General features: G+C 40.8%; 1 protein-coding gene across 1 annotated transcript in view; it reads left to right on the top strand.

Moving 5' to 3' along the window:
- The first annotated feature begins 1,337 nt into the window (after positions 1-1,337).
- The window catches only part of ANXA5 (annexin A5), a 37,873-nt gene continuing 12,383 nt past the window's right edge, over positions 1,338-26,827 (top strand). Inside the window, exons 1-5 of the mRNA XM_037830571.1 lie at positions 1,338-1,506; positions 1,750-1,793; positions 24,341-24,425; positions 26,095-26,189; positions 26,492-26,605. Coding sequence (XP_037686499.1) covers positions 1,785-1,793; positions 24,341-24,425; positions 26,095-26,189; positions 26,492-26,605 — 303 coding nt within the window. The 5' untranslated portion in view covers positions 1,338-1,506; positions 1,750-1,784. The remainder of the gene's footprint in view (positions 1,507-1,749; positions 1,794-24,340; positions 24,426-26,094; positions 26,190-26,491; positions 26,606-26,827) is intronic.

The following is a 26,827-nucleotide window of genomic DNA, read 5'->3' as shown; positions in this document are numbered from 1 at the left end:
GCTGTTTTATACAAAATCCACATTTGTTCTTCATTTAACTTATAACAAAAACTCTTCTTGATTCTACTAAGTAAAAGAAAATAGCTGCCTGCATTGGGTGTTGCCCAGTGGGAGGCCTTTCTGAGACCAGATTTTCCAGGAAAATCTGCAGGAAGTTTCTGAGAAAATGGACTGCACCCTACAGGGTTGCAGATAAGCAACACCTGGTGATAAACCAGTTTCAGTCCAGTAGAGATAGTTTATCAGAATGGATAAGCATACCATACTAACCAAAGTATATCTGCTTGCTCCCCACTTTTTAAGACCCATCTCCCCTACGTAAAATGGAAACTTAGCATCAGCCAATCAGAACATTTCCTCACTTGCTTCCAGGTTGCCCTATATAAGCTCCCCCTTTTCAACTCCTTGGTGGAATGCCCTTCTTTCTTAATGGGATGCTGCCCGATTCATTAATCGTTCAATAAATCTGTAAGATCCTAAATTGTATGAATTTTTTCTTTTAACACCCCAAAGCTGATTAGATCCTCATCTGCCCTGAATCACCACAGCACTTTGTACTTTACATCCTAGAAAATCTCACTTTGTCTGTTGTTGCAGTTTTTTGTACACTGGCCTTATCTCCTGCCCCACCCCTCTCCTCCTCCTCCTCCCCCAGTTCTGCGGAGGACGCTGTGTCTTTCTATATTAGCTTTTCGGGCACCAGCCTCGTACAATACCCCGTACCTTTAATATATGTGCATATGTTACCATATACTTAAATACTTTATATTGAACCAAAATAGGGCATGGCCCAGATTTAAGTCATACGTAAATACATAAAATATTAAAGTTCTAGGCTGGCTTTGAAAATAGAAACCGATTCCACTCAGAGTTCGAAACTTAACACATATCCTACCAAAGAACTATAAATTTAAGAGAGGGCTGTCTAGGAAGCCATCACTGACAATTTTTTTTTTAAACGAACTTCAAAAACCACACGAACTTGAGAAACAGCCATGAAGGTGTCACGCTTTTTCTATCCCACGGTGAAATCAGACGCCCCGCCGTAGGCTGCGGTTACTTTGTCTCATCTTCCAAAAAGGCGCCACGTACCGCTCCGTCCGACAACCGGGTCGAGACCACGGGAACGGCGCCCCCTGCCGGTGCCTGCGGCGTCGCGGCCGGCCCCACCCAGGCCCGCGGGTCCCGCCCGGCACTCGGCGCAGCTGCGAGACAGACTGGGAGGAGCCGCGGCCCACGCAGGCGACCTGAGGCACCGGTCGCGAGGCTGGGCAGGGCCAGCGAGGGCGGTGGGCGTGGCGGGCCCGTTCGGGAGGCGCAGGGGCCGGGCGGACTCGGCTGGGCGGGGCGTGGCGGGGCCGGTTGTGTTTCCGTTGCTCCGGGTAGACAGAGAGCAACTGCCGCTATCCCTTCCCTGCATCCCTTTCCCAGACTTGCACGTCGCTGCCACTTCACGGTCCGCTGCAGATCTCCGGTGTTACAGGACGTTTGGGTCCCGTTGGCTGCGTGAGTGCCGCCGTAGTTCGGGGAGGGGCTTCCTCCGGGGGGCGAGAGGGCTGCAGGGCGCTGGGCTCCCGCGGAGGTGCGCTCAGACCACTCCGGGACCTGAGAGAAGCGGGACTGCACCGTGCGGGGAGTCGCGGGGCTCTCTGAGCGGCTGGACTTATCCACAGACCTGCATTCTTTGGGGAGGGGCAGAGGCGGGCGAGTCTGGCTCGCTAACCCTGCGGTCCCCCTGCTCTCTTGCAGTTCTGCATCGCCTTCTCCACACCTGAGAAATCGCCATGGCACAGGTAAGGCGGGGCGCCCCTGGGCAGAGCTCGCACTTACTGATGGCTTTGTAAGTTCCGTCTAAGGAGTTCTAGAATTTGCGTGAAAGTCAAAAAAGTTTAGAAGTAAAATGAATCTGACTTTGGAAACCCTTGTACAGCTTCCTAAGAGGAAACCCTTTACCACTTCTCCCACCCACGCCCACCACCCTTTTCCTGTGTCCTTCCTTCCCGCGGGCCGTGCCAGCGGATGAAGCGCGATCGGGCGCAGCAGCTGGTGACGTGGCCGGGTTTTTCTGCGCTCCCTTTTCTTTTCCTTTCTTCCTTTATTTCTTTTATTCTGAGTTTATTTGAGCAATTAACGATTTATGAATCGGGCAGCATCCAAACCTCACAGAGAGGAACTCCCCAATGCTCCCTTGAGTGAAAGTGTAAAAGTGGGCCCTCCCAAAATCCAAAGAGAAGCTAAAATTGGAACCAGAGCAGGAACAGTTCATTGTGGTCATGTGAGGCTAACGCATATTTTCTTTTCGGCTTCCTTTATTTTTTAGCTAAGTTTCTGTATTCTGATACTGTGGGTGGACTTTGTTTTTTTCCAGAGGAGTTTCAGTGGAGCTTTTAACAGTCACTCGATCCAACCTGACTCAAATCAGTGTTCTTCGACACTGATTTTTTTTTTTTCATACAGATTATTAAAACGAAGAGCTGTTTTCTTTAAGAAACAAACTTGTGAAACGAGTTCTGAATTTGTCTTGGGACTGTTTCAGAAGTTGAATACCTAAATATCGGCTTTTTGGGGGGCGGTTTTTAAATATTTATAAAAGATATTTTATAAAAGATTATAAAATATATTTATAAATGTTTACAAAAGGAAAATCAGTTAATTTCTATAGCGGTCTTTAAAAATTGACCGTTACGAAATCTTTGTGAATAAAATATATCTGTGCTTAAAAACTCCACCCCAAAACTAGTTTCACAGATCTTGTTAGTCTAACTGGCTTGTCCGAGTTTACATAGTTTTTTAAACAAGTGTTTTAACTGCTCAAACAATGCCTGCTCTCATTTGTAGTTCACTTTTTATCAGATTGACTTATCAGAGTTGAATAAGGTTTCATAGTTCTTTCCAAGAGAAAATGGATGGATTTAGATGAGTTGGTAACTTTATTAAATTTATACAGTACTTTCATTCTTACTTCCTCTTCTGCACTTAAGAAATCTTACAATAAATCAATTCTCATATTACTTCAAACGGAAACCTTGGTTTAGGTTCTCCCCCATATAAAGGATAGTTTTATGTGGAATTAATTTTCTTTGCCTAAGAAATATTTTTCCTGTCTTGTTATGCTGGTGTGTTGATATACACGGGGATTCAGGAAACATCTAAGAATAATATTATTTGTCCTTGCTCATTTGGCTGTTTCTTGAATCTCTTGTAAGTTTACCCAGTGATATCTGAAGTTTTTCAATCAATTCCTTTTAATTATGCAGACTATTTACCAAAGCTAGTATTTGAGAAGATACTACTTTGAACATATTTTCCAATTGCAACATTCATTTTAATAATTTCAATGAATGTTAATAGTGTAAAGGCCCTCATAGATGCAAAACCTGGAAGAATGGTGGTATGCAGTATAAAATTATGTACATGATCTCTATCACAATGTAACATTAGGACTGTTTTCTATCAAAACCACAGTTTTCGGTTATCATAAATGTTACAGGTTGTCCCGGCCGGCGGGACGTTCAACGGAAGCTCCAAATCCTGTGAGGGAGGAATGGTATGGGACAAGAGACACGAGGAATGACAGCAAGACAGGTTTCTGATCAAGCTGCAAAACTTTATTGAAGAGGCAGGGTATATATACCCTAAGGTAGAGGGAGTGGCTAGTACGAACGGGTGGCGGCCTAGGATTGGCTGCTGCTGTTGCTAGGGCGGATGGCAGATGTAAGGCTAGCACAGGATTGGTAGATGCTGTTGCCGGGTAGAAGGCAGGTAGTAAAGCTAGCACCCTAGATGTGAATCTTAGGCGCAAACGGCTATCACTTCCATAGAAGGCTGAGGGCAACTTAAACTGTTGTTACATTAGCCCCAGCTATTATGTTGCATATCTCCGGCATCGCTGAGGGTGGATTTTATACATGCTACCTTAATCGTCCCCAACATCTCCTCCCTTTGTTTTTCAAAAGGATGGAGGAAGAATGCTGATCGAGCACTCTTCTGGCATTAACCTGCTGGGGGAAATAGAGGCCTCATTCCCCAAGTTGTTTGTGGCTCTGTTTTTCTGGGGAGGGGAGTTTTTGGCAGAGCAAAACCCCTATGCAAATGAGGCATATTTCTCAAGGAGCTCGAAAATGGCCTTTAGTTGCTTTGGCCCTCCTTTGCAGTGCTTTGCCTCGCACCCAGCGGTACCAATCATAGCATACGCTAGAAGCATACTTTCGAGTTATATGCTGCTCCCGTAGGAGGGGGTTTCTTACCCGTAAGGGTGGGTAGCAGTCAGATGATCTGGATCCAAACCCTGGTCAGCGAGGTGAAGCCGGTGATAATGCACTTGAATAGGCTTGCTTAGGGCAGAGTCAATTTGATCCTTAACTAGCTGTATTATTCTTTTTATGGCCCAAGGAGCAAAAGATATTATAAGGATTATGGTTATTAAGGGGCCTAATATAGGAAGGAGGTAAGGGAGGATTCCATTAAATCCCCAGGAGATACCCCCTTGGGTTTCTCGCTCACGTTTGCGATTTTCAATTCCTTCCCTAAGTTTGGTCATAGAATCCTTAACTATGCCAGAATGGTCAGCGTAAAAGCAACATTCCTCGCCCAGCGCAGCACAAAGCCCTCCTTGCTTAAGGAAAAGCAGATTTAAGCCTCTCCTGTTTTGGAGAACAACCTCCGATAGGGACGTAAGGGATTTTTCAAGATGGGTAATGGAGGTTTCAATGCGGGCTAAATCTTCGTCTATAGCAGCTCTTAGGTGGGAGAAGCCTTGGTTTTGGAGAACGATAGAGGCAATTCCGGTGCCTAGGCCAGTAATACCTAAAAGAGAAGCAATAGTAACAACCGTAACAAGTTCTCTTTTCTTTCTTAGCGTGGCTGGAGGCTGCGCGACCAAGTGGTGATAAAGGTCTTCCTCTGTATGAAAGAGGACATGGGGTAACACAGCCACTAAGAGGCACATTTCCCCTGTTTCAGTTAGGGCTTTTGCTGATACACAAGGAGTAAGCCCCGTAGAAGAGCACAGCCATTTTGCCCCTGTTGGGGGGATATAGAATTTGCCAGGCGATGGAAAGGACGACTGTGCACAGACTGTTTTTAAGGAGGCAGAAATATTACCAATACAATGCCCAGAGTGAAGAACGGATTGCATAGTGAGACCTATTTTTCTTGCATTCCAAGGGCATTGGGAAGGATTGTCTTCATTAGAAGTATTAAATGTAACATTAAGAGCTATAGCCTCATAATAAGGAGGCTTGGCAGAGAAACACAGCCAACAACTACGAGTAAAATTAGGCTGGGAGGAGTTTAGAGAGAGAAAAGGTGGCTTGGAGTAGTGGCCAAAGCGGGCTGTCAAATGATATGGACGGGCTTGAGGACGACAATATTGGGATGCTAATAAAAGGGGGAGTAGTGGGGTGAATTTTGGAAAGATTTGTACGGGGCGTGCTCGGGACAGGAGGGGTAGCTGGAGGCGCGAGCACTACATTTGGTCCAATGGCAGAAGGTTTTTGCTGTACTGCTTCCTTCTTTATTACGATAAGGCTTCCTGGGTCGGTTGATGAAAATAAGTAGATTCTAAAGCCCCATGTCTGACCGTTTAACCAAGAGTTATCAGTGGGGAGTTGTACGGTGAGATTTAGTTTTTCACAGTTTGAGTCACCAAATGTAGATAAGGTGGTGCGTTTACCGAGTGTGCAGCCAAGGGGGGACCATTTTAAAGTTAGGTAGTGATCAGGGGCGGAAGGTTTCCAATTAGTAGCTAATGTTTCACATCCCCAATATGCACAATAGTACTGGTTGGGAGTATTACAATATTGTTTTCTGGGGTTGGAGGCCGGGCACATGTAATATTGGGCTTTGTTAAGGCATGGTGTGCCGTCTGAACATTTAATTAGATCACTGGCATAAACAAGGAAGGAGGGGCGTCCTGCTGTAACTTGGGTTTGTATAACTGTGGAATCTTCCCATCGTGCTAAGGTCCATTTCCAAGGCTGATGGGGGTTGGAGTTGCCGAAGGTGGCATGCACACTTTGCAGGAGAAAATATAAGGCGGCAACTTTAAATGGCAGTAGGCATAACAAAGCCATACTAATAGAGGCTATAGGTTCTTCCCTGTTAAGGGAGACAAGCTAGCAAAGTAATACACCCTACAACACACAAATATGCTATAGCAAGCAGGGATCTTTCTAACAGATTCCAATCCTTTGGGGCAACAGTTGCTAATCCGGCTGCAAACAGCAAAGCCAGAAGACCAATTAAGAAAAGCCAATAGTAATTCAAGTGGTAAGTCATGTGATTAGTGATGGAATAAACCTGTAAGCAGGACTTCTTTCCACTTCTGGTTGTGTGCGGACTGGCTGTCTCCGGATGGGTTATAGCAGGAGTTATTGATGCACTGAAAGAGAAAAGAAAGACATTTTTCTCAGGGAGAGGCTTCTACCCTGGAAAGGTTATCATTAAGAGGAGGGGAAGGAAGTGTCTCAGGGGTTTGTTTCGGCAATGAAGAATTAATATGTTTTATCAGCCGTTCTGGAAGCCAGCGAGGACCTTCCCTCTTTTGATCGTATATGCAAGCAGAGCCTCGTCCCCAAATAATCACGGGGTCAGGCCCATTCCATTCTGACGTTAAGGGGTCACGCCACATAACAGTGGCTTGTTGCGTTTGCGTTTTGGGATGCCAATGTCTGTCAGCTGCAGATTGTCCTTCATCATCCAGAGTTAGGAAGTTAAGAACAAAAAGAGCGTGATGTAAAAGGTCTCGAGGTCGTTGTTTGGTGAGATTGAGAGTACTTTCGGCTAAACGGCACAGGGCATTTTTTAAGGTGCGATGTGCTCGTTCTACCATTCCTTGCCCCTGGGGGTTATACGGTATTCCCGTGATATGATTAATTTGTAATTGTTGACAGAAGGTTTGAAAATTTTTTCCAGTATATCCAGGCCCATTGTCTGTTTTAATGATTTTAGGTTGGCCTAAAGTAGCGAAGCAATGTAGCAAATGAGAAATAACATGCTTCGAAGCTTCTCCTGTTTGCAAACTAGCTTGAATAAATCCACTATATGTGTCAACGCAAACATGAATATATTTAAGTTGCCCAAAACCGGCAAAATGGGTGACGTCCATTTGCCAGAACAGAGCTTAATGTAATTATTAAGATTAGTATTACGAAAGGGACAGATTGCTGCTTGGCAGGCAGCGTTAGCATTTTCATAGGCCAGGTGTTTAATAAAATCACTTTCGTTTTCGCTAGCCCCAAATAAGCGCTCAGCCATGTTTTGCAGGCGGCTAAGGAAATCAGTATACGGCTCATCAGGCCCCTGTCTTAATTTAGCAAGAGAGGCAGTGGCGGCGCCCTTTTGCGGAAGTTTTTTCCATGCTCTAAGCGCGGCCGTTTGTATTTGCGCTAAGAGACCTGGGGGGAATTGAGCCTGCTTATCACTTTGATGGTAGGGACTTTGACCTAAAAATTTATTTAAGGTCCAAGTTTTAGAAGTGGCCTTACGGGCATTGCGGGTGGCATATTTTTTACAATGCTCCTCATAATCAGATTTCCATAACAGGAAATCACCGCCAGACAAGGCAGCTCTGGCTAGCTGGAACCAATCATTAGGAATAAGTTCCTTTTCACTAAGGCTCTCCAGTAGGGCGAGCGTGAAGGGAGCGGTAGCGCCATAATCACTCACTGCCTTTTTTAATTTCTCTAGATATGTTAGACTAAGTTTTTTATATTTAGCAGTTGAGGTGGAACTAGCTTCCTCCTGCTCTCCTTCGCTAGAGTCGGGGGAATCTAATTTATTACTCTCTTCGCTATCGCTACCAGAATCGCCATTTTTGGAGCCCGTGACACCATGTTGAGAACTGGCAGCGCCCTTTTGGGAGCCGGCGACGCCATTTTGAGAATCTCGAGTCTGACTACGCGTAACCGGAAAAGCATAGGCGCGGCGAGTACAATGGAGGCGCGATGAGCGGGCATTTTCTGGAAGCGAAAGGGCTGCAATGCTTTGAGTTGCCGACCGGAGGTCAGCGAGCAGATCGGCGGCATGCTGCCGCTCCTGTTTAAAAGTTTCTCTAAAATTATCGGCGTGTAGCCGGAGATTTTCTGTGGCTTCTTCTAAAGCATGAAACTGAGATAAGGGCATAACTGGATAAAAATGAGAGTATGGTTTGAAAAAATCGGGTGCATAAGGGGGTGGCCGAAACGGAGGAAGGGAGTTGCTTTCTAAAGAGGGAGAAATTTTAACCTCCGGTCCCTCCAAAGTGGGAGAAATTTTAGCCTTTGGTTTGATTTCATACTGATCGGGTGACAAACTGACTTGACTGGTTGGGGTATTTGGCCTATCCCTGTTAGAATTTTCGTTTAAAGGATATTCAGGCATGTTAATAATTACTGAGCCGCACGCTGAAGCAGGGCGAGAGTGCTCTCTCAAAGCTTCCTCTCCTAATTTACAGAGGTTTTGAACGTCTGGAGCTGAAGAGTGGACTTTTAGAATTTCATTAATTAGGTTCCAATAAGAAAAGGCAGTAACCGGGACCTTTTCAGGACCAAAGGTTCGAAAATAATCTTTTAAACAATCTCCAACTCTTAGCCAGCACTGGTGATCTATAGTACCTTCTTGAGGGAACCAAGGGCAGGTTTGTAACAGGAAATTAAAAAAGCGCGTGAGATCTTTTTTCTTTACTCGTGTTCCTCGTGCCTTGAGTGATTGCTTAACTTGACTAACATATAATTCGTGTTGGGAAATTCCTTGTCCCATGATAAGGGTGGGGGGGCTTACCTTTTGTTGCTTTCTTTTCTTCTTCTTCGTTCCTTTCGCCGGCACTGATCAACTGGTGAACGGATCTGTCTCGCGAGCGCGCTTCCCCGCGGTGATCCCTGGTGTGGTTTTCTTTCTTTCTTTGACTGCTGAACGGATCTGTCTCGCGACCGAGTTTATTCGCGGCGATCCCGGGTGCGGTGAGTGTGAGGTACCTCTCTCCTTGAGTGCGGCGTTCCGTCTCTCACAGAATTCAGGGCCCCACGTTGGGCGCCAGTTTGTCCCGGCCGGCGGGACGTTCAATGGAAGCTCCAAATCCTGTGAGGGAGGAATGGTATGGGACAAGAGACACGAGGAATGACAGCAAGACAGGTTTCTGATCAAGCTGCAAAACTTTATTGAAGAGGCAGGGTATATATACCCTAAGGTAGAGGGAGTGGCTAGTACGAACGGGTGGCGGCCTAGGATTGGCTGCTGCTGTTGCTAGGGCGGATGGCAGATGTAAGGCTAGCACAGGATTGGTAGATGCTGTTGCCGGGTAGAAGGCAGGTAGTAAAGCTAGCACCCTAGATGTGAATCTTAGGCGCAAACGGCTATCACTTCCATAGAAGGCTGAGGGCAACTTAAACTGTTGTTACATTAGCCCCAGCTATTATGTTGCATATCTCCGGCATCGCTGAGGGTGGATTTTATACATGCTACCTTAATCGTCCCCAACAACAGGTTATGTTAGAAAAGATAAGAGTATTGAATTTTGCTCTTGCTTTGTTGTTAGTTATCCTTGGAAACCAGGGCAATGAAACGTTTTGTTAAAAATGGTGATATTAAGACGGAGTTTTCTTTATACTCAAATTTGTTGGTGTGCAGAATGCCCACATTATGGAATTGTAGTTTTACTGCCTAAGATTTGCTTCCAACCCAACTGTTATTCTAGGAAAGCTGGGTTAGCTTCAATGTTTGGTTTCAGACTGTTTCTATGGCAGCACTTTTTGTTGACCCTTGGGAAGGGGAACCAGAGACCTCCCCTCCTGTGGCTTTCTGGAGCTTAGTGAAATCAGATTGCCTGAGTCTCAGAGGTGCATCTTTCAGCAATTTAAAATGCACTGTTTAAATATTAATGTCTCTCATCTTTGAAAAATTAGAGTCTTCCATGGCAGTAATTCTTCATGCTTATGAACTTCCATACCAGTGGTTTCTTGTGTTTTCTTATGTTCGGATAACTCTGCCTATAACAGTTTGCAAAATTCTGGGAACCAGTTACTGTATATGCAGATCATGGGCATGAACTTCTTGTCAATAATTTAACCAGAAAGTATTGATTGTTTTTTTTTTTTTTTTTTCCTTAGAGCAGTTACAATGCCCCCTTATTTTTGTTCATTTCTCAATCTTGGGGGATTTGGGGTGATGACTACTCAGGTTGCTTCAAGCTGAGGAAGGGCTTACATATTATGGGACAGAGGAATGGAATTATTTTGCTTGCTGTCAAAGATACTCCTTGCTTTTGGGATAGTGATTGATTTTTGATAGATATGTTGGAATTTCTTTTATAAACAAATATTATTAGGAATGCTATACTCATGCATATTTGTAAGAATATTTATTTGCATTTGAAATGCACATTTCTACTGGTGTAATCTTCTTCAAAGTTTACTCTAATCATGTCAGGGTAGTGGAACAAAGCTGTGGCGAAAGAGAGGGTACTGGGAAGTACACAAAAGGTGATTTGTGTTATGTTGGGCAAATACAGTCAGAGCAGAAGGCATTTGCATGGTTACTACCAGTTGAGCTCTGCCTTTCTTTTTCTGGTCCTAATCCTAGCCCATTGAAATACGTGGGAGTCTACCAATTGTCTGCTATGAAGAAGAAAAGTAGTCTAATGTGAGGTTTCCCATTCTTTCTCAAAGAGAATGCATCGGTTAATTGTATTTTTTCCTTTAACGTATATAAAGAGAAAATAAATTAAAAATGTATCTGATTTAAATCATACATGCATACAACTCCTGGACAATATTTATTTTTTTATACATTTGAAACCATTCATTCAGACATTTGTCTGAGTTTTGCATAAGTTTTGCTAAAGGTGTAATAAGTTATTTTGATTACTGGAACAGCAAAATTTTCAACTTTATTAAGTTTGGGTACAAGCTAGTTCAAGTTATTTACTAAGTATGGACAAAGAGCTGTTAACAAATGCCTGCAGGATCTATATATAGCAAAATTTTTTTTAATCCTTTCAAATTTTTCTTTGTATCGTCAACTTCTGATTATATACATATGAATTTTTCATTAGGTCTTAGGGACATTTACTGTGACTCGCCGTATTTTGGGTTGTATTTCTTACATTGGGTCCTGAACTGATTCTGTTTTATTGCTTAACTTGTCCAGGCAGGTTTTTCATTCTTTTAGCTGGAGCCAAATTATTCCATAGGTACCAAAATTTGAGTACTTAAGAATACATGGACCTTTATTCTTTGGTTTAAAAAAAAATCAAGAGCTGGATGTGTTTCATAGACAATCTATTTAATAATTTTTTTTCCATTTTAAGGCTTTTATAATTTCATTTTCATTAAGATGAAACTTTAAAAATTTAGGTTTTGGACAGGCTGACCTTAATTCTATTTATAGAATTATTTATATAAATCTATTTATAATGATTATAAGGGGTTAATATATTCAGAGCAGTAAGAATGTCATGAAGTAAAAATTAAACAACATAATTTTTTACTAAAAACTTAATGAAATCAGAGTTATCTCCTTGATATATATTTAAACTGTACAAGGTTTGATTAGGAATTCTTTTGATTGGCTTGAAATCACTGTATCATGATAATTTACAAAGGACTTATGCAGATTAAGCAGGATCAATGTGAATAAGTAAAACTGAGATGATACTCATTCCAGAGGATTTTGATTGTATCTTTTCATGCCACTCTTTCTTTTAACCTTTTTTTAAAAAATTCAGTTTTATTGAAATATATTCACATATCATACAATCATCCACAGTTTACAATCAACTGTTCATAGTACCGTGATATAATTGTGCCCTCATCACCACAATCAATTTTTGAACATTTTCCTTACTCCAAAAAAAATAAGAAATAAAAATAAAAATAAAAATAAAAAGGAACACCCAAATCATTCCATCCCCCCATCTCACCCTGTTTTTCATTTAGTTTTTGTCCCCATTTTTCTATTCATCTGTCCATACCCTGGATAAAGGAAATGTGAGCCACAAGGTTTTCACAATCAGAAAGTCACACCATGTAACTTACATAGTTATGCAATCGTGTTCAAGAATCAAGGCTACTGGGTTGCAGTTCAACAGTTTCAGGTATTTCCTTCTAGCTTTTCCAATACACTCAAAACTAATCAGGGATATCTGTAATAGCGCATAAGAATGCCCTCCAGAGTGACCTCTCAACTCCATTTGAAATCTCTCAGCCACTGAAACTTTATTTTATTTTACTTCCCCCTTTTGGTCAAGAAGATTTTCTCAGTCCCATGATGCTGGGTCCAAGCACATCCCTGGGAGTTATGTCCTGCGTTGCCAGGGAGATTTATACCCACATAGCCAGGGAAATTTGTACCCCTGGGAGTCATGTCCCATGTAGGGGGGAGAACAGTGAGTTCACCTGCCAAGTGGGCTTAGGGAGATAGAGAGGCTGCATCTGAGCAGCAAAGAGGTTCTCTGGGGGAGACTTTTAGGCACTATTATAGTAGGCTTAGCTTCTCCTTTGCAGTAACAAGCTTCACGAGGGCAAGCCCGAAGATCGAGGGCTTGGCCTACTGAATTGGTATTCCTCAGTGTTTGTGAGAATATCAGTAATAACCCAAGTGGGGGAGTCCAAGATTTCTACATTTTTCCCCAGTTACTCAGGGGGAACCTGCAAATACATTTTTATTCACTTTTAAGGTCACATCTCTATGATATGTGATTCACTCTTGGTTTCTTAGATCAGGGTTACTTGCTTACCCATAGCCAATGCTACTTTGAGTCAGTCTTTCTCAGTTCTTGATTCCTTTGATTCTTGTCTTCCTCTTAAGTGCTGGGAAAGAGCTAGATCAAAACTGCTTGGCTGCTTTGCAAGTCACTGAGCATTTCACTGGCATTTGGTGAACCTCAATTCCCATATCTAGCATCCAGTGCCCCTTTGAAAGACTACACAGGTAGTCAAGCTAGTTAGAGGTGGGAAGTCTGTGGTTTTCTTTTTTTAATGACTTAGAAGTTTAAAATGGAAGAAATATAACATTTTTACATCATAGATCCATTTTGAAATAAATTTTACTCATGTAAACCTATATACTATTCTAAAATTTCACAAACATTACCAGTTGATTTTTTTAAAAATTAGTGCCCCTAAGACCTTTGCTTTTTATGCTTCTTTGGAGTCAACCTCTTAGTCTAGTAGCTTGGATACTTATAAGCAATTGATTAATCAGAAGGCATGTGTATTCCAGTTGGCATCATCTCTTTAGATGTTCTTTTTACTTTCCATTTGGGCATGCATGTGTGACTGTATGAAGCTTTTGAGTTCCAACTGTGTGCCAGGTGTTAGACATGGGAAATAAAAAGGGAAATAGAACTGTTGTTGATATAGCAGGTGCATTGTCCAAACATTTTTATGTATTATCCAATACTCATAATATGTTTTTGGAAATAAGTATTACTATTTCTATTTCACAGAAGAGGAAATTGAGGTTACTTAGCTGGCATTAGTTTTATGGGACAAAGGAGGGAAGGCATTGTATGTAGAGGCAACAACAGCACAAGTAAAAAGCTCAGGGGTGTAAAAGAGTTTGGCATGACCAGGAACTTCAGGTAGTGCAGTAATGCTGGAGTGTAACTGCAGTTTGATAGGGAGAAGCAGCCCTGTCTTGGAAAGGGATTCCAGTAAAGGAGACAGGATCCTGAGCTGAAGAATAGGAACCATTTTGTAGGCAATGGAAAGCTATTAAAGAGTTTTAAGTTTGGATGTGCTGAGGTCAGATTTGTACTTAACAAAGATTCCCCTGGTCCCAGTGTGATGCATTTCTTGGGGCTGCAGAAGTGGGCCAGGAGGGATAGAGGATTTGAAGGGAGGATAAAAAAGGGAAATTGGATGTTGGAAGACCAGCTAGGAATGTGTTGCAATAATACCAGTGAGATCTCAAGGACCAAAACTAGGCATTGGCTGGTATTTTAGATAGGAGGGGACTGTGGGAGATTGTGGACAGATTTGGTGGGTGAGCAGAGCAGTGAAATTTTAGGCCAGAGTCAAGATGATTGGCTTGGATTGACCAAGTGGTTGATTGTGTTTTTCATTGGGAAAGGAATGCAAGGTTGAGGTGGGGAAGAGGCAGTGAGTTAGTGGATTTGTTGACTTTTAAGTTCTTTGTAAAATTTTTCAGGTATACTATCTAGTAAATAGCAGGGTATATGTGGTCTCTAAATCCTCTTTCATCTCTCTGGTCAGCCACTTGTTTATGTATTATTTATTTCTTCCTAAAACTTAGAAGGATTGAAGCCAACTCATATCCTACCTTTACCTAGGGCTAGCCGTGTTCATTAGATTCCTACCCCTTGTTTAAATACAAAAGGAAATAAAGTTGGAAATATGTGTACATACTTCTTTAATATGGGAAATCTATAAACTTGATTGTTTTCCGAAACATTGGTGTGAATGAATTGACTAGTGGCATAGCTTTTCAAGTGCTATTCACAGAATGACGAAGTGAGCACACATTCCCCCTGACCTCAGATGTGTACTCTTTGGAGGCTAATGCTTTTGCTCAATTACAGACTCAAGGCATCAATGTTAGTCATGGGTAGTGTCTAAGAGTACACGATTTAACTTTATATTTTATTGATATTTGGCAAGGGATGACATTCTTATACTGGCAGGGAGGTAGCCATAGGATTCTTAAAGAAACACACAAGAAAGATTTGTTATATTTACAAAGCCTTGACTTAATTATAAAAAACTTCTTCTTTACCCCTTTGCAAATAATTTAAAATCTTTTACATTGATACATTTTTTCCATACTTGTTTTTAAGAAAGGAATCAAAGGTAGTAACATACTTAGAGGAAATAGAACAGAGCAAAAATAAGAAGGAACATGAAGCAGAAAGGAAGTTATAGTTACAGGCCAATTGGAGTTTAAGGTTTTGAACCTTAACATTCACCTTTTCAGTGGGATTGGAGTAAGGGCAAAGATGAGAGATCTTATCTGTGATGCGTGGTATTTGTGTTTGTACTCCTCAGTCCTCTTGGACGTTCTAGCTTTTTTTCTGCTATTTATTTTATTTTGTAGCCCCAAGTATAGTCATGCCCCATTGGCTTCTCTCTCTTAATCCTTCCTCCCATCCTTCCTTCGTTCCTTCTAGAACTCTGCATAAAATACAGAGTTCCCATGTACCACCCTATTACTAACATCTTGCATTAGTGTGGTACATTTGTTACAATTCATGGAAGAACATTTTTATAATTGTATTATTAATTATGGTCATCATTTACAATAGGGTTCACTCTGTTGTACAGTCCTTCTTTTTTAAATTTTTATTCTAGTATCATATAGAGCCTAAAATTTCCCCTTTTAACCACATTCAAATATATAATTCAGAGATGTTAATTACATTCACAATGTTGTGCTTCCATCACCATCATCCTTTACCAAAATGTTACAATCAGTCCAAATGAAAACTCTGTACATTTTAAGCGTTAACTCCTCATTCCCTGCCCCCAACCCCCGCCCCTAGGAACCTATAGTCAAGTTTCTGACACTGAATTTGCTTATTCTCGTTATTTCCTATCAGTGAGATCTTACGATATTTGTCCTTTTATGTCTGGCTTATTTCACTCAACAGAATGTCCTCCAGGTTCATCCATGTTGTCTCATGTATCAGCATTTCATTCCTTTTATGGTTATATAATATTCTATTGTATGTTTATACCACATTTTGTTTATCCATTTATCAGTTGTTGGACACTTGGGTGCTTCCATCTTTCAGCAGTTGTAAAATGCTTCTATGAACGTTCATGTGGAAAGATCTGCTGGAGTCCCTGCTTTCACTTCTTTTGGGTATATATCTAAAATGTGGAATTACCAGGTCATATGGTAATTCTATACTTAACTTTCTAAGGAATTGCCAAATTGCCTTCCACAGTGGCTGTACCACTTTATATTCCCACTAACAGTGAATAAGTCTTCCTATTTCTCCACTTCCTTTACAACAATTGTAATTTTCTGTTTATTTATTTATTTTTAATAGTAGCCTTTCTAGTGTGTGAAATGGTATCTCATTGTGGTTTTGATTTGCATTTCCCTAATAACTAATGGTGCTGAGCACCTTTCTTGTGCTCTTTTGGCCATTTGTATATATTCTTTGGAGAAATGTCTATTCAAGTCTTGTTCATTTTTCAATTGAGTTGTTTGTCTTTTTGTTATTGAGTTGTAGGATTTCTCTATATATTCTGAATATTAAACTCTTCTCAGATATGCGGTTTCAAAATACTTTTTCCCATTGAATACGTTGACTTCTCACTTTCATGATAAAGTCCTTTAATGTACAAATGTTTTTAATTTTGAGGAGGTCTCATTTATGTATTTTTTCTTTTGTTCCTTGTGCTTTGAGTGTAAAGTCTAAGAAAGCATTGCCTAATGCAAGGTTCTGGGAAGTTTCCTTACATTTTTTTCTAGAAGTTTTATAGTTTGGGTTCTTATATTTAGGTCTTTGATCCATTTTTTTTTTGTATATGGTGTGAGGCAGGCATCCTCCTTCATTCTTTTGACATCCAGTTTCCCAGCACTATTTGTTGAAGAGACTAGTCTTTCCCAATTGAGTGGATTTGGCACCCTTGCCAAAAATGAGTTGGCCGTAAATGTGACGGTTGATTTCTGAACTCCCAGCTTGATTTCACTGGTCTGTGTTTGTCCTTGTGCCAATACCTTGCTGTTTTGATTACTGTGGCTTTGTAATACATTTTAAGATCATGAAGTGTGAGTCCTGCAACTTTGTTCATCTTTTTCAAGCTGGCTTTGGCTATTCAGGATGCCCTACCCTTCCATATACATTTGATAATTGGCTTTACCATTTCTGTAAAGAAGGCTGATGGAATTTTGGTTGGGATTGCATTGAATCTGTAAATCACTTCGAGTAGAATTGATATCTTAACAATATTTCATCTTCCAATTCATGTACTTGGAATGTCCTTCCATTTATTTAGGTCTTCTTTGATTTCTCTTACCAATGTTTTATAGTTTTCTTTGTACAAGTCCTTTACATCCTTGGTTAGATTTATTCCTAGTTACTTGATTCTTTTAGTTGGTATTGTATGTGGATTTTTTTTCTTGATTTCTTCTTTGGATTGTTCTTTGCTAATGTATAGAAACAGTACTGATTTTTGCATGTTGATCTTGTACCCTGTCACTTTGCAGACATTAGTTCTAGTAGCTTTGTTGTGAATTTGTCAGGATTTTTCTCTACGTTAGATCATGGCATCTGCAAATATGGAAAGTTGTATTTCTTCCTTTCTGATTTGGATGCCTTTTATTTCTTTTATATGCCTAACTTTGTTAACTTAATGATCTTAACACTTAAGTCTCTTAGGGGCTGTTCATTCTCTTTTATGCCTTTTTTTTCCTGTCCCTTAGCCTGAATCATTTCTGTTGTCTTCAACGTCACTGATTCTGTCTTCTGTCACCTCCAATCTGCTGTTGAAACCCACTAGGGAATTTTTCATTTCAGTCATTGTTTTCTTCTATTCCAGTATTTCTCTGTAGAGATTCCTGTATTGTTCATTCATTGTTTTCCTCATAACCTTTAGTTCTTTCTCCATGTTTTTATCTCCTTGGGCATATTGAAGATCATTATTTTAAAATCTCTGGATTTTTACCTTGTTCTTGTGAATGGGCCATCATTTCCTGTTTCTTTCTCTTTTTTTTGTTGTTGTGTAATCTTCTGTTGCATACTGTACATCTTAATATTTTAAAGTGTTAACTCTGGGATTTAGTCCCTAGGCTGTCCCTTAAGTTTGTATCCAGCTAGTGAAATGACAGATTTTCTTGAATACCTGGTGCTTAGACTGGTGGTCTCCTATCAAAATCAGCCCAAGGCAAATGAGAAGTATAGGGTCCTCTCTGTCTTATCTAAGCCTGAGTGGAGCAGGAGCCTGTATGCCTGCTCTTCTCCTGGGCTTGCTTCCTAGAGGCCTTAGGAATTCCCAGTTTACCATTGACAGGACTTCAGTGAATGGCCCTTCTACTCCCTTTGAAATAGACCTCCTCCCCCTCCTGGGTGCTCTCTGAAGTGACTTTATGCGGGTAGGCCTTCACCCCAGGCTGCTTCAACTTAATCCTTTTTCATACTGTCCCAGCTTTCTGCAAGGGGTTTCTCAGCTCTCAGGAAAAACTTTTGGAGGGTGAGCTGAGATGGGTTCCTCAGCTCTGAGACTTCCATCTCATAGATTGCCACTGACATGCATGCACCCCAGTATGCACACGGGCCACTCTGTTCCCTCTGGAACAGGGCAAGGAACCACAATGGGAGCCCAAGCTGGCTCCAGTCTGGGTTGTGGAAGGGGTTGGGGAGGGGTCAGCAAAGACACCAGGCACCTCTTCTATGGCTTTTCAAGATGCAGGCCAAGAGGCTGGGGGAGAGGGGGTGGCCGCTGCAGAAAGGGTGAAACTCATTGGCCTTTATCACAATTTACCAGCATCTTCTTTCTTCTCCTTGGATGCTGCACAGTGTTCTTCTAGACTCTGGAGGTTCACAGTGTTTGATTCAGACAGTTTCTACCAGTTTAATAGTTGTCTTGGTGGAGAGACTGATTCCTGGAACTTCCTGTTCCACTGTCAACCCATAATCCTCCCACAGTTCTTTTTTAGTATAGAGATTCTCAAAAAATTGTTTTTGCTTATCAGTGGAACCAGGTTGTCAGGAAGTCTTATGTAGGGTACTAACATACATTAGTAAGACCTAAACTGCTCTGATTTGGGAGGTGAAGCAGGACTGTGCCCATTTGGCTTCCCCTCCTTCTGACCTTTCTGGGTTGCCTGTGAGGCCTTTCTACTAAAACTTGTCCTCTGAGGAACCAGGCTTCAAAATTATTCTACGGCTGCTTAGCAGTTGCTCAACTATAGGGATTTGCTCCATGATTTCTGGCTCCAAATGAGTATTATGTGGAATGTTTGGTGGGTGTTTGATTAAGTATTGATTACATAGAACTGGAATTAAAATTTAAAGAGGGCTTCGTTCTCATCTGTCCCATCAGGAAGGCTTTATTTAAAATAAAGTTGAATATTCCAGATAGGTGAATGTTTTCTGATCCTTATTCTTGAAGTTGATATCTATGTATTAGTTTCCCTTGTTCTTAAGTTCTATGTTTAGAAATGTAACCCTTCCTTTTTTTGGTTTAATTTTGTAAATTTTATTTTGGCATACCTAATCTTTGAGAATAAAAGACTTTTTCCTTTAGAGCAAAAGAATAAAAAATAAAAATAAATCCAACAGAATTTTAGAGCTAGAGAAATGGATATTTTTGAAGGCGAGAGTTAATTATCTTCATAAGGCATTGGTGTCAGGGGATGAAGAGAACGGAAGATGAACCGAGGATGGGTGAAGGGAACAGTACCCAGTTATGGTTGGAATTAACCCAAGTGATGTTTACCTTTAACTCACATCTCCAAGGAAGCATGTTTGACTTGGGGGTAGTGGATGAGTTCCCTATAGGAAACAAGGGAAGCCCTCTGGCATGAGTCATTTGCGGCAGACAATTTTGTGTGGGCAGTGATGGTTTTGGATGGAATGACCAAACAAGGGTTCTGCCCTCGTGACTCATGTCTGATTCACATCTGGCCTCTTCCTACTACTATGTGGCTTTGCTGGCTTCTGCAGATGACTCTGGTCATATGGAATGTAGCAAGGGTTTCCCAATTTCTAGAAAGCTCTCTAAAATATGGCCAGCAGCTATTTCTTCTTCATAGTAGCTAGATTCTTAGGGTACTTCTCTTCTTTACATCTTTCACTTCATTTCTTCCAGTCGCTGGGGTCAGATGTTGCTTCTCTTTAAGGCAAATCCCTCCTGACTTGCCTTCTCCCCTGTTTCGACTTCTATATAATCTGTAAACTGGATCAAGTATATTTTTTACCTAAAAGGGGACCTCCTTCAATCCTTTGTTCCTGTCTGCTGTTCCCCTTTCTCCTTTCCTTCACAGCCTCATTGTTCATTAGTTTTTTCTGTTAGCATGTTTCTCCATTTGTAAAATGAGGTTTCACTGAGATGCTCTGCTCCCAATTTACTCTTCAGTCTCCTACAGTCAGGCTTTTATCCCACCACTCTACTTTAACTTTGGCGAAGGTCACCAAAGACCTCCTGGTTAAAATATCCCTGGACCCTTTTTAGTTTCACTTCTTACTTGACTTCCCTGTGGTATGGGACACTGCTTCTTCCTTTCTTGTTGGAACATTTTTCTCCTTAGGTTTCCATGTCATCACTCTCTTCAGATTTATTTCTTGCCTTTGTAGGAGGCAGTGTAGCCCAAGAGCCATAGTTCCATGGCCTGTGTTCAAGTCCCAGCTCTGCTACTTGTTTGCTTGCTGGTGGCTTGGGTGAGTTGCCACACCTTTCCAAGCCAGTGTATTTCTCATCTGTAAAATGGGATTTCACTGAGATATCCATGTGAAGCTCTGAGTGCGGTGCGTGGCTCAGTGCTGCACTTAGCAAATGTTAGCTACTATTCCAATTGTAAGTGACCTTCCCCTCTCAATCTCTACTGTCTCTTCTTTATTCCCCATTAGTACTATGTTGTATGGTAGCCTCCTCTCCCGCATCTTCACTTACCGCCTGTCTGTGTTGGTAACTCACAAGCCTGCTTCTCTTCCAGTATGCCTACTGTTATGAAATGCAAAGTCAGCCATCCCATCCCCCATTTGAGAAATGCATCATCCTAAATGGTTCCCTTTTGCCTTCCACCCTGTTCCTGTCTGTCTTTTCCTTTCCATTTCTACTTCTCCTGGCTTAGACCAGATCTTCCTTACCTTTTTCCTAGGTTAATAGTTTTTAAACATTCTTTCTGTTTCTACTCTTGCACAGCCTACTCCATTGTTTCCACTGCTGCCTTGCCAGAGTAATATTACTGTGAAGAGCTTACATTGTTCTTCTCTGCTTAAACATTCTTCTGGGGCTTCCTGTGGCCTGCAGGACGAAGCTGCACTCATAGCATGGCTTTCCAGTTCTTTCTACCCTCACTATGACCTTCCCCTTGTTTGTTTTCCTTTTCAACCTTAGCTCTTGTTCCAGTCTGTTGAAATAATTAACACTTTGTCCAAAATCCCAGATTGTTTCATTCTTCTGTGTCTTAATGTGTGCTGAAATACCCTCCTTGACTTCTCTACTTTCCTGGATATGCCTGGTAAATTCACAGACAACTTTCAGTACTTCTCTTTTCACCCTCCCCAACCCAGTCAATTGACCACTCCTTTCTGTGCTCACATCACCCCTATCAAATCTCTGTGTATACATACCTAACTGCATTTGATTTTCTCCCTTTCATTCTCTACTATAGGGACCATTATTTTTTAGTAATGAATGTAATACTCAGCACATGGACGGCAACTCAAAAATGGTTGTTGAGTGAGTGAATAAACAGGTGAACTTCCGTATGTGTTATAAAAAAGGGAAAGTTAGTCCTACATTCCCACATTGAGAGAATGTGTGGTATTTCTGCATTTTTATAGTGGTATTGATGGTGTCTTAATTGATTTGAAACTAATCTGTAGAACGAATGGAAGGAAATTTATTGATCTCCATGCATCTGTGTTCTTTAGATGGAATGGAAATGGAGACAAGCCTGGCTATGGGTAGAATTCCCACTTGGTGAAATGAAGAGCTCTGGCTTAGTTTCACAACCACTCCCCTGAGACAAAGTTGGCTACAGTCCTTTGTTTAGCTCAGGGACAGAGGGAATGAAAGCTGCTACCAGTCTACATGTGGGGCTGGGAGAGCAAACTGAGAAATACCCCCTCTTCTCTTGGAATGCGTTGTTTGGCCTCATGATCTTACCACTGGATTCTAAAGACCTTCATGAGCTCAGGGTTTCCTGTAGGTTCTCCCATAGCTGACTGCCTTCTGGCTCCACGAATTCCACTTTTCCAGGTAGTGTAATTCAGTGTTACTAAAGAGAGATCTCCGAGCTGATGTGGAGTCACATGGGTGTTTGTTTCTCCTTTGGTGCTGTGTCCTGTGGAAGTTCTTCTTCATGGCTGTCTCCCTCTGTTATAATTTTTTTTTTTTTGATCAGTTTTATGATATTGTTGGCAAGTGCAGTAATTGAGACTGAGGTAGAAAAGAATTTTTTTTTCCCCTTGGTGCTTATGTTCTGTACATTCATAATAAAACACATGGTTATAAACCAGACTCGATATCCCCCTCCACCCCCCTTTTAGCTTTTTGTTTCTCAGTTTCAGATGGTAGCTTAACAGAAGTTTTGAAGGACTTTAAAAAGATTTATTGGTAACAATAAATTCTGGGAGAATCCTAAAGTTACAATATCATATTTGTGCTTTCTCTGAGTACACATGGAATAAACAAACCATATAAAAGATAAATTGTAGGCATTACTTTGTGTAATATATAATTTAGAAGCATAGGCATTTTCATAAGGATAAAAATTTAATGTTCGGTATTAGTAAAGCTTTCTGATTTTAAAGATCTAACTATTGTATACTTTTATTAGAAATGTTAAAATATTTTGATGATTAAAAGCACTATATGATAAAACAATATAAAACAGCATCATAAGAAGGAAAGTCTTCCCATCTGTGCTGGTTTGAATGTGTTATGTCCCCCAGGAAAAGCCATATTCTTTGATGCAATCTTGTGGGGCAGACATATTAGTGGGGATTAAGTTGGAACATTTGGATTAGGTTGTTTGCATGGAAATGTGCCCCACCCAACTGTGGGTGATGACTAACTGGATAATTTCCATGGAGGTGTTACCCCACCCATTCAGGGTGGGTCTAAATTAAATCACTGGAGCCAAATAAATGAGCTGAAAAACAGAAGGAACTCAGTGCAGCTGAGAGTGACATTTTAAAGAGAAGCTACAGCCAAGAGGGACACTTTGAAGAATGCACAGGAGCTGAGAAGAGAGAGTAGCTACCGATGAGAGACAGTTTGAAGACGGCTGTTGAAAGCAGACTTTTGCTCTGGAGAAGCTAAGAGAGGACAAATGCCCCAAGAGCAACTAAGAGTGACATTTTTGAGGAGCTGAAGCCTAGAGAGGAACATCCTGGGAGAAAACCATTTTGAAACCAGAGCTTGGAGCAGACACTGGCCATGTGCCTTCCCAGCTAACAGAGGTTTTCTGGAGACCATTGGCCATCTTCCAGTGAAGGTACCCTATTGTTGATGCATTACCTTGGACACTTTATGGCCTTAAGACTGTAACTGTAACCAAATAAACCCCCTTTTATAAAAGCCAGTCCATTTCTGGTGTTTTGCATCCTGGCAGCATTAGCAAACTAGAACCCCATCCATTTTTATAAAGTTCAGAATTCAAATATTTGTATTCTTCTGGCACTTCAGCTACCAAATATCTTTTCAGGCTTTGCTGGGTTATCTTAAAATTCTGTGGTTAGTCTATAGAAATAGGACTTGGATTAAAAGTTATTAAATAAGAGCATTGTCTAGAATTGAGTGCCCAAGATAGGACATCAAGTTTGTTTTTTTTTTAAATCAATTTTATTGAGATATATTCACATACCATGCAGTCATACAAAGCGTACTATCAGTTGTTCACACTACCACCATATAGTTGTGTGTCCATCACCAAAATTTATTTTTGAGCATTTTCATTACCACACATACAAAAGTAGTAAGAATAAAAATTAAAATGAAAAAGAACAATTAAAGTAATAAAAAGTTGTTGTTGTTGCCCCTGTTTTTCTACTCATCCATCCATACACTGGACAAAAGGGAGTGTGGTACATATGGCTTTCCAAATCACATTGTCACCCCTCATAAGCCACATTTTTATATAATCATCTTCAAGATTCATGGGTTCTGGGTTGTAGTTTGATAGTTTCTGGTATTTACTGCTAGCTATTCCAATTCATTAGAACCTAAAAAGGGTTGTCTATATTGTGCGTAAAAGTGCCCACCAGAATGACCTCTCAGCTCCTTTTGGAATCTCTCAGCCACTGAAACTTATTTTATTTCATTTCATTTCACATCCCCATTTTGGTCAAGAAGATGTTCTCCAGGACATCAAGTTTTAATGCAGGCTCAGTGTGCTCCCAGATCAAAGTGGTAAGAGAATTCATGGAAGCTGCAAGGACATGCCCTCTGTGAACCAGGAGGTATTGGTGTGGCTCCATCACAGGAGGTTATGCCCAAAGTGAAGGGGCCCTTGGAGCCAGCCTTTCCTCTAGTTGTAATGCAGGCAGGCCAGATAGTAGCAGATCTGTAGTACCAATGGCCCATTTCCCTTTTCACATGACTTTACCTATCTTATCAAATGGTAAATGCATTTAAAAGATTGAGCATGACATATAGCAGCTGGCTTACTGTTTGTGTTATTTGCTTTGTCATATTAGTCATGATATGTATGTTTCCTTTCTTAGGTTGTTAAGGGCACTGTGACTGCCTTCCCTGGATTTGATAAGCGGGCTGATGCAGAAACTCTTCGGAAGGCCATGAAAGGCCTGGGTAAATTCAGCCTGCTTTGTTCTCAGAAAATGTGAAATTTGTGTTTTCAAATGGAAAGTCACTGATGCATAGTAAGATTAATTTTAGAATATTTTCATCTTAAATTTATGAAGAGGAAAGATGCATTAACATAAAATAGTATTGATAACCATCTCTAATAGTCTGTCTCTAGAAATGAACAGAAGGTTAAATTCAGCCCCTTTGCTTTTTAGCTTTCCAGCTTTACCACTGTGGTAGCTAATGGATGAGTTAAGCAGACATCCCTGAGAGCCATAAGCTGTACAGTTCTTTGTTCCCTGTGCTCAGATATCCAATTCTTGTTCTACATGATTACATCTGACTCGATTTATCTTTCCTAGCCTCCTTTCTAGCCATTGAGAACCTTTCATCTCAAGGATTTCCACCCGTAACTGATCTCTCTGTCCTCTGGCTCCTCCTGCCCTGGTGTCTCCTGTGTAGGGATTCACCTTCTTCAAACTCAGCTCTGACCCCGTCATTCTGCATTCAGACGTCTTATGAGATTTCCATTTTTAGCAGGGTTAGGTGCAGGCTATTTGGCAAGATCTTCCATAGTATCCCCTGTAACCTCATCAGGCTAATCTCATGCTACTTCTTTATGTGTTCTCTGATCCAACTACTCTGGATTATCTGCATTTTATGAAACTCCTCTATTTTCCTACATCTGAGCTTTCCCCTCACTCTAAAAGCTAGTCCTTCTTCCTTATTTCACTGCCTGTCAGATCCTTCAAGAGTGTTTTGGGTGTCACCTTCTCCACAAAGCCTTTCCCAAAACTCCCTTCCACCCCCCTGTCAGCCAAGAGAACCTCTTCTGCACCCCATTTAATTCCTGGACCCCTCCTGAGGCACTTGTCACATTCTGCCTCAGCTCACAGTTGTGTGTTTTTGTATTTTCCATGCTAACTTGTCTGCACCTTGAAGCCAGGATCTATATCTTTCTCTCTCAATCCCTTGTAACACCTACCACATTGTGCCATGTGAATAGTAGTTATTTAAATAGCTAATTCTTGTGTGAAAAACTACGTGCCCTCAGTTTTTAAAAAGTCAGGTGTACATATTAATGAAAAATAAATTAAAATGTAGGATTGTGAAGTGATCTGGAACTGCCAAATGCAGACTTTTGTAATGAGTTGTAGGCAGGGAAATCAGAGTTCAACAGATGAGCACATGCACATATTTATGAGGTAAAACTGTGGTTGAAAATTCTAATTTTCAACTTCTATTTTTTCATACAACTCTATAAACATAATTATGCTGACTAGGTTATATCAGAAAATATCTTTAAATGTTAACTGACAAATGTGCAATCAATGATGATCTGTCATAATTCTTATATACTGTTAACAAGTATGTATAGAGCAATAATGAACAGAACATAGATAAATAAACATATTACTTGGGAGTCAAAAAAAAAAGAAAAAGGTGTATTTTTCCACCTCCTTCAGAATTCATACAATAGAAAATAATGGAAATATAACATTTTATGAATTATAATTTAAATATATGTAGTATAAATAGACTTATTTTATTAATATTTCATTCTCATATAGAGAGGTAAGGACATAAAGTGACTGGGGAGCAGCTTGCAGAGGTCATTCGGAGAGTGGGGCATATTGCAGATGAGATGTAATTGTCTGAACGTAAATTGCAGGCACCGACGAGGAGGCCATCCTGACCCTGTTGACATCCCGAAGTAACGCCCAGCGCCAGGAAATCACTGCAGCCTTTAAAACGCTGTTTGGCAGGGTAAGACCACACTCTTAATCCCAAGGTAGACTGTGAGAGCAGCTGTAAATTTTAAAACTAGTCTGAAATAAGTGGCTTTGCTTTAGCTTTAAAGTCAAATAATGTTAAATAAAAATGTTAGCTTTAATGTCAAAAGTCCTTTCAGGGCTGCAGAGTTTCATTTAGCCTATGTGCCTCTCTCTTCTTCCTCCTTGGAGACGGTAACAACATAAAGAAGATAGCAAAGGGCTGTCATTCATATGTAAGAAGAATCGCCTTAAACTTTCTGCCTGGTTAACAGATTTGCATTTTCTGTGAGCTAGGATCTTCTGGATGACCTGAAATCAGAACTGACTGGAAAATTTGAAAAATTAATTGTGGCTCTGATGAAACCCTCTAATCTTTATGATGCCTATGAATTGAAGCATGCTCTTAAGGTAAAAGGATGAGTGAAAGGAAAATTTCTGTCTTGAGGAATATTTTTTGATTTTTTATATTTTAAAATATTTATTTGAATTATTTTAGTAAAGGTTTGTAGGAGGACAAAAATATGTTGGAAGCAATAGAGAATAGGAGGGAAAAAATTACAAGTGTGTCGCAACATTTTTGTGTAATTAATAATCCTGGCTATTTAAAATTTTAATATTTTATGGTTTTGA

This window comes from Choloepus didactylus, chromosome 3, assembly GCF_015220235.1.
Source record: "Choloepus didactylus isolate mChoDid1 chromosome 3, mChoDid1.pri, whole genome shotgun sequence".
In the NCBI taxonomy this organism is placed as follows: Eukaryota; Metazoa; Chordata; class Mammalia; order Pilosa; family Megalonychidae; genus Choloepus; species Choloepus didactylus.
This window is presented reverse-complemented; position numbering and strand designations above follow the sequence as displayed.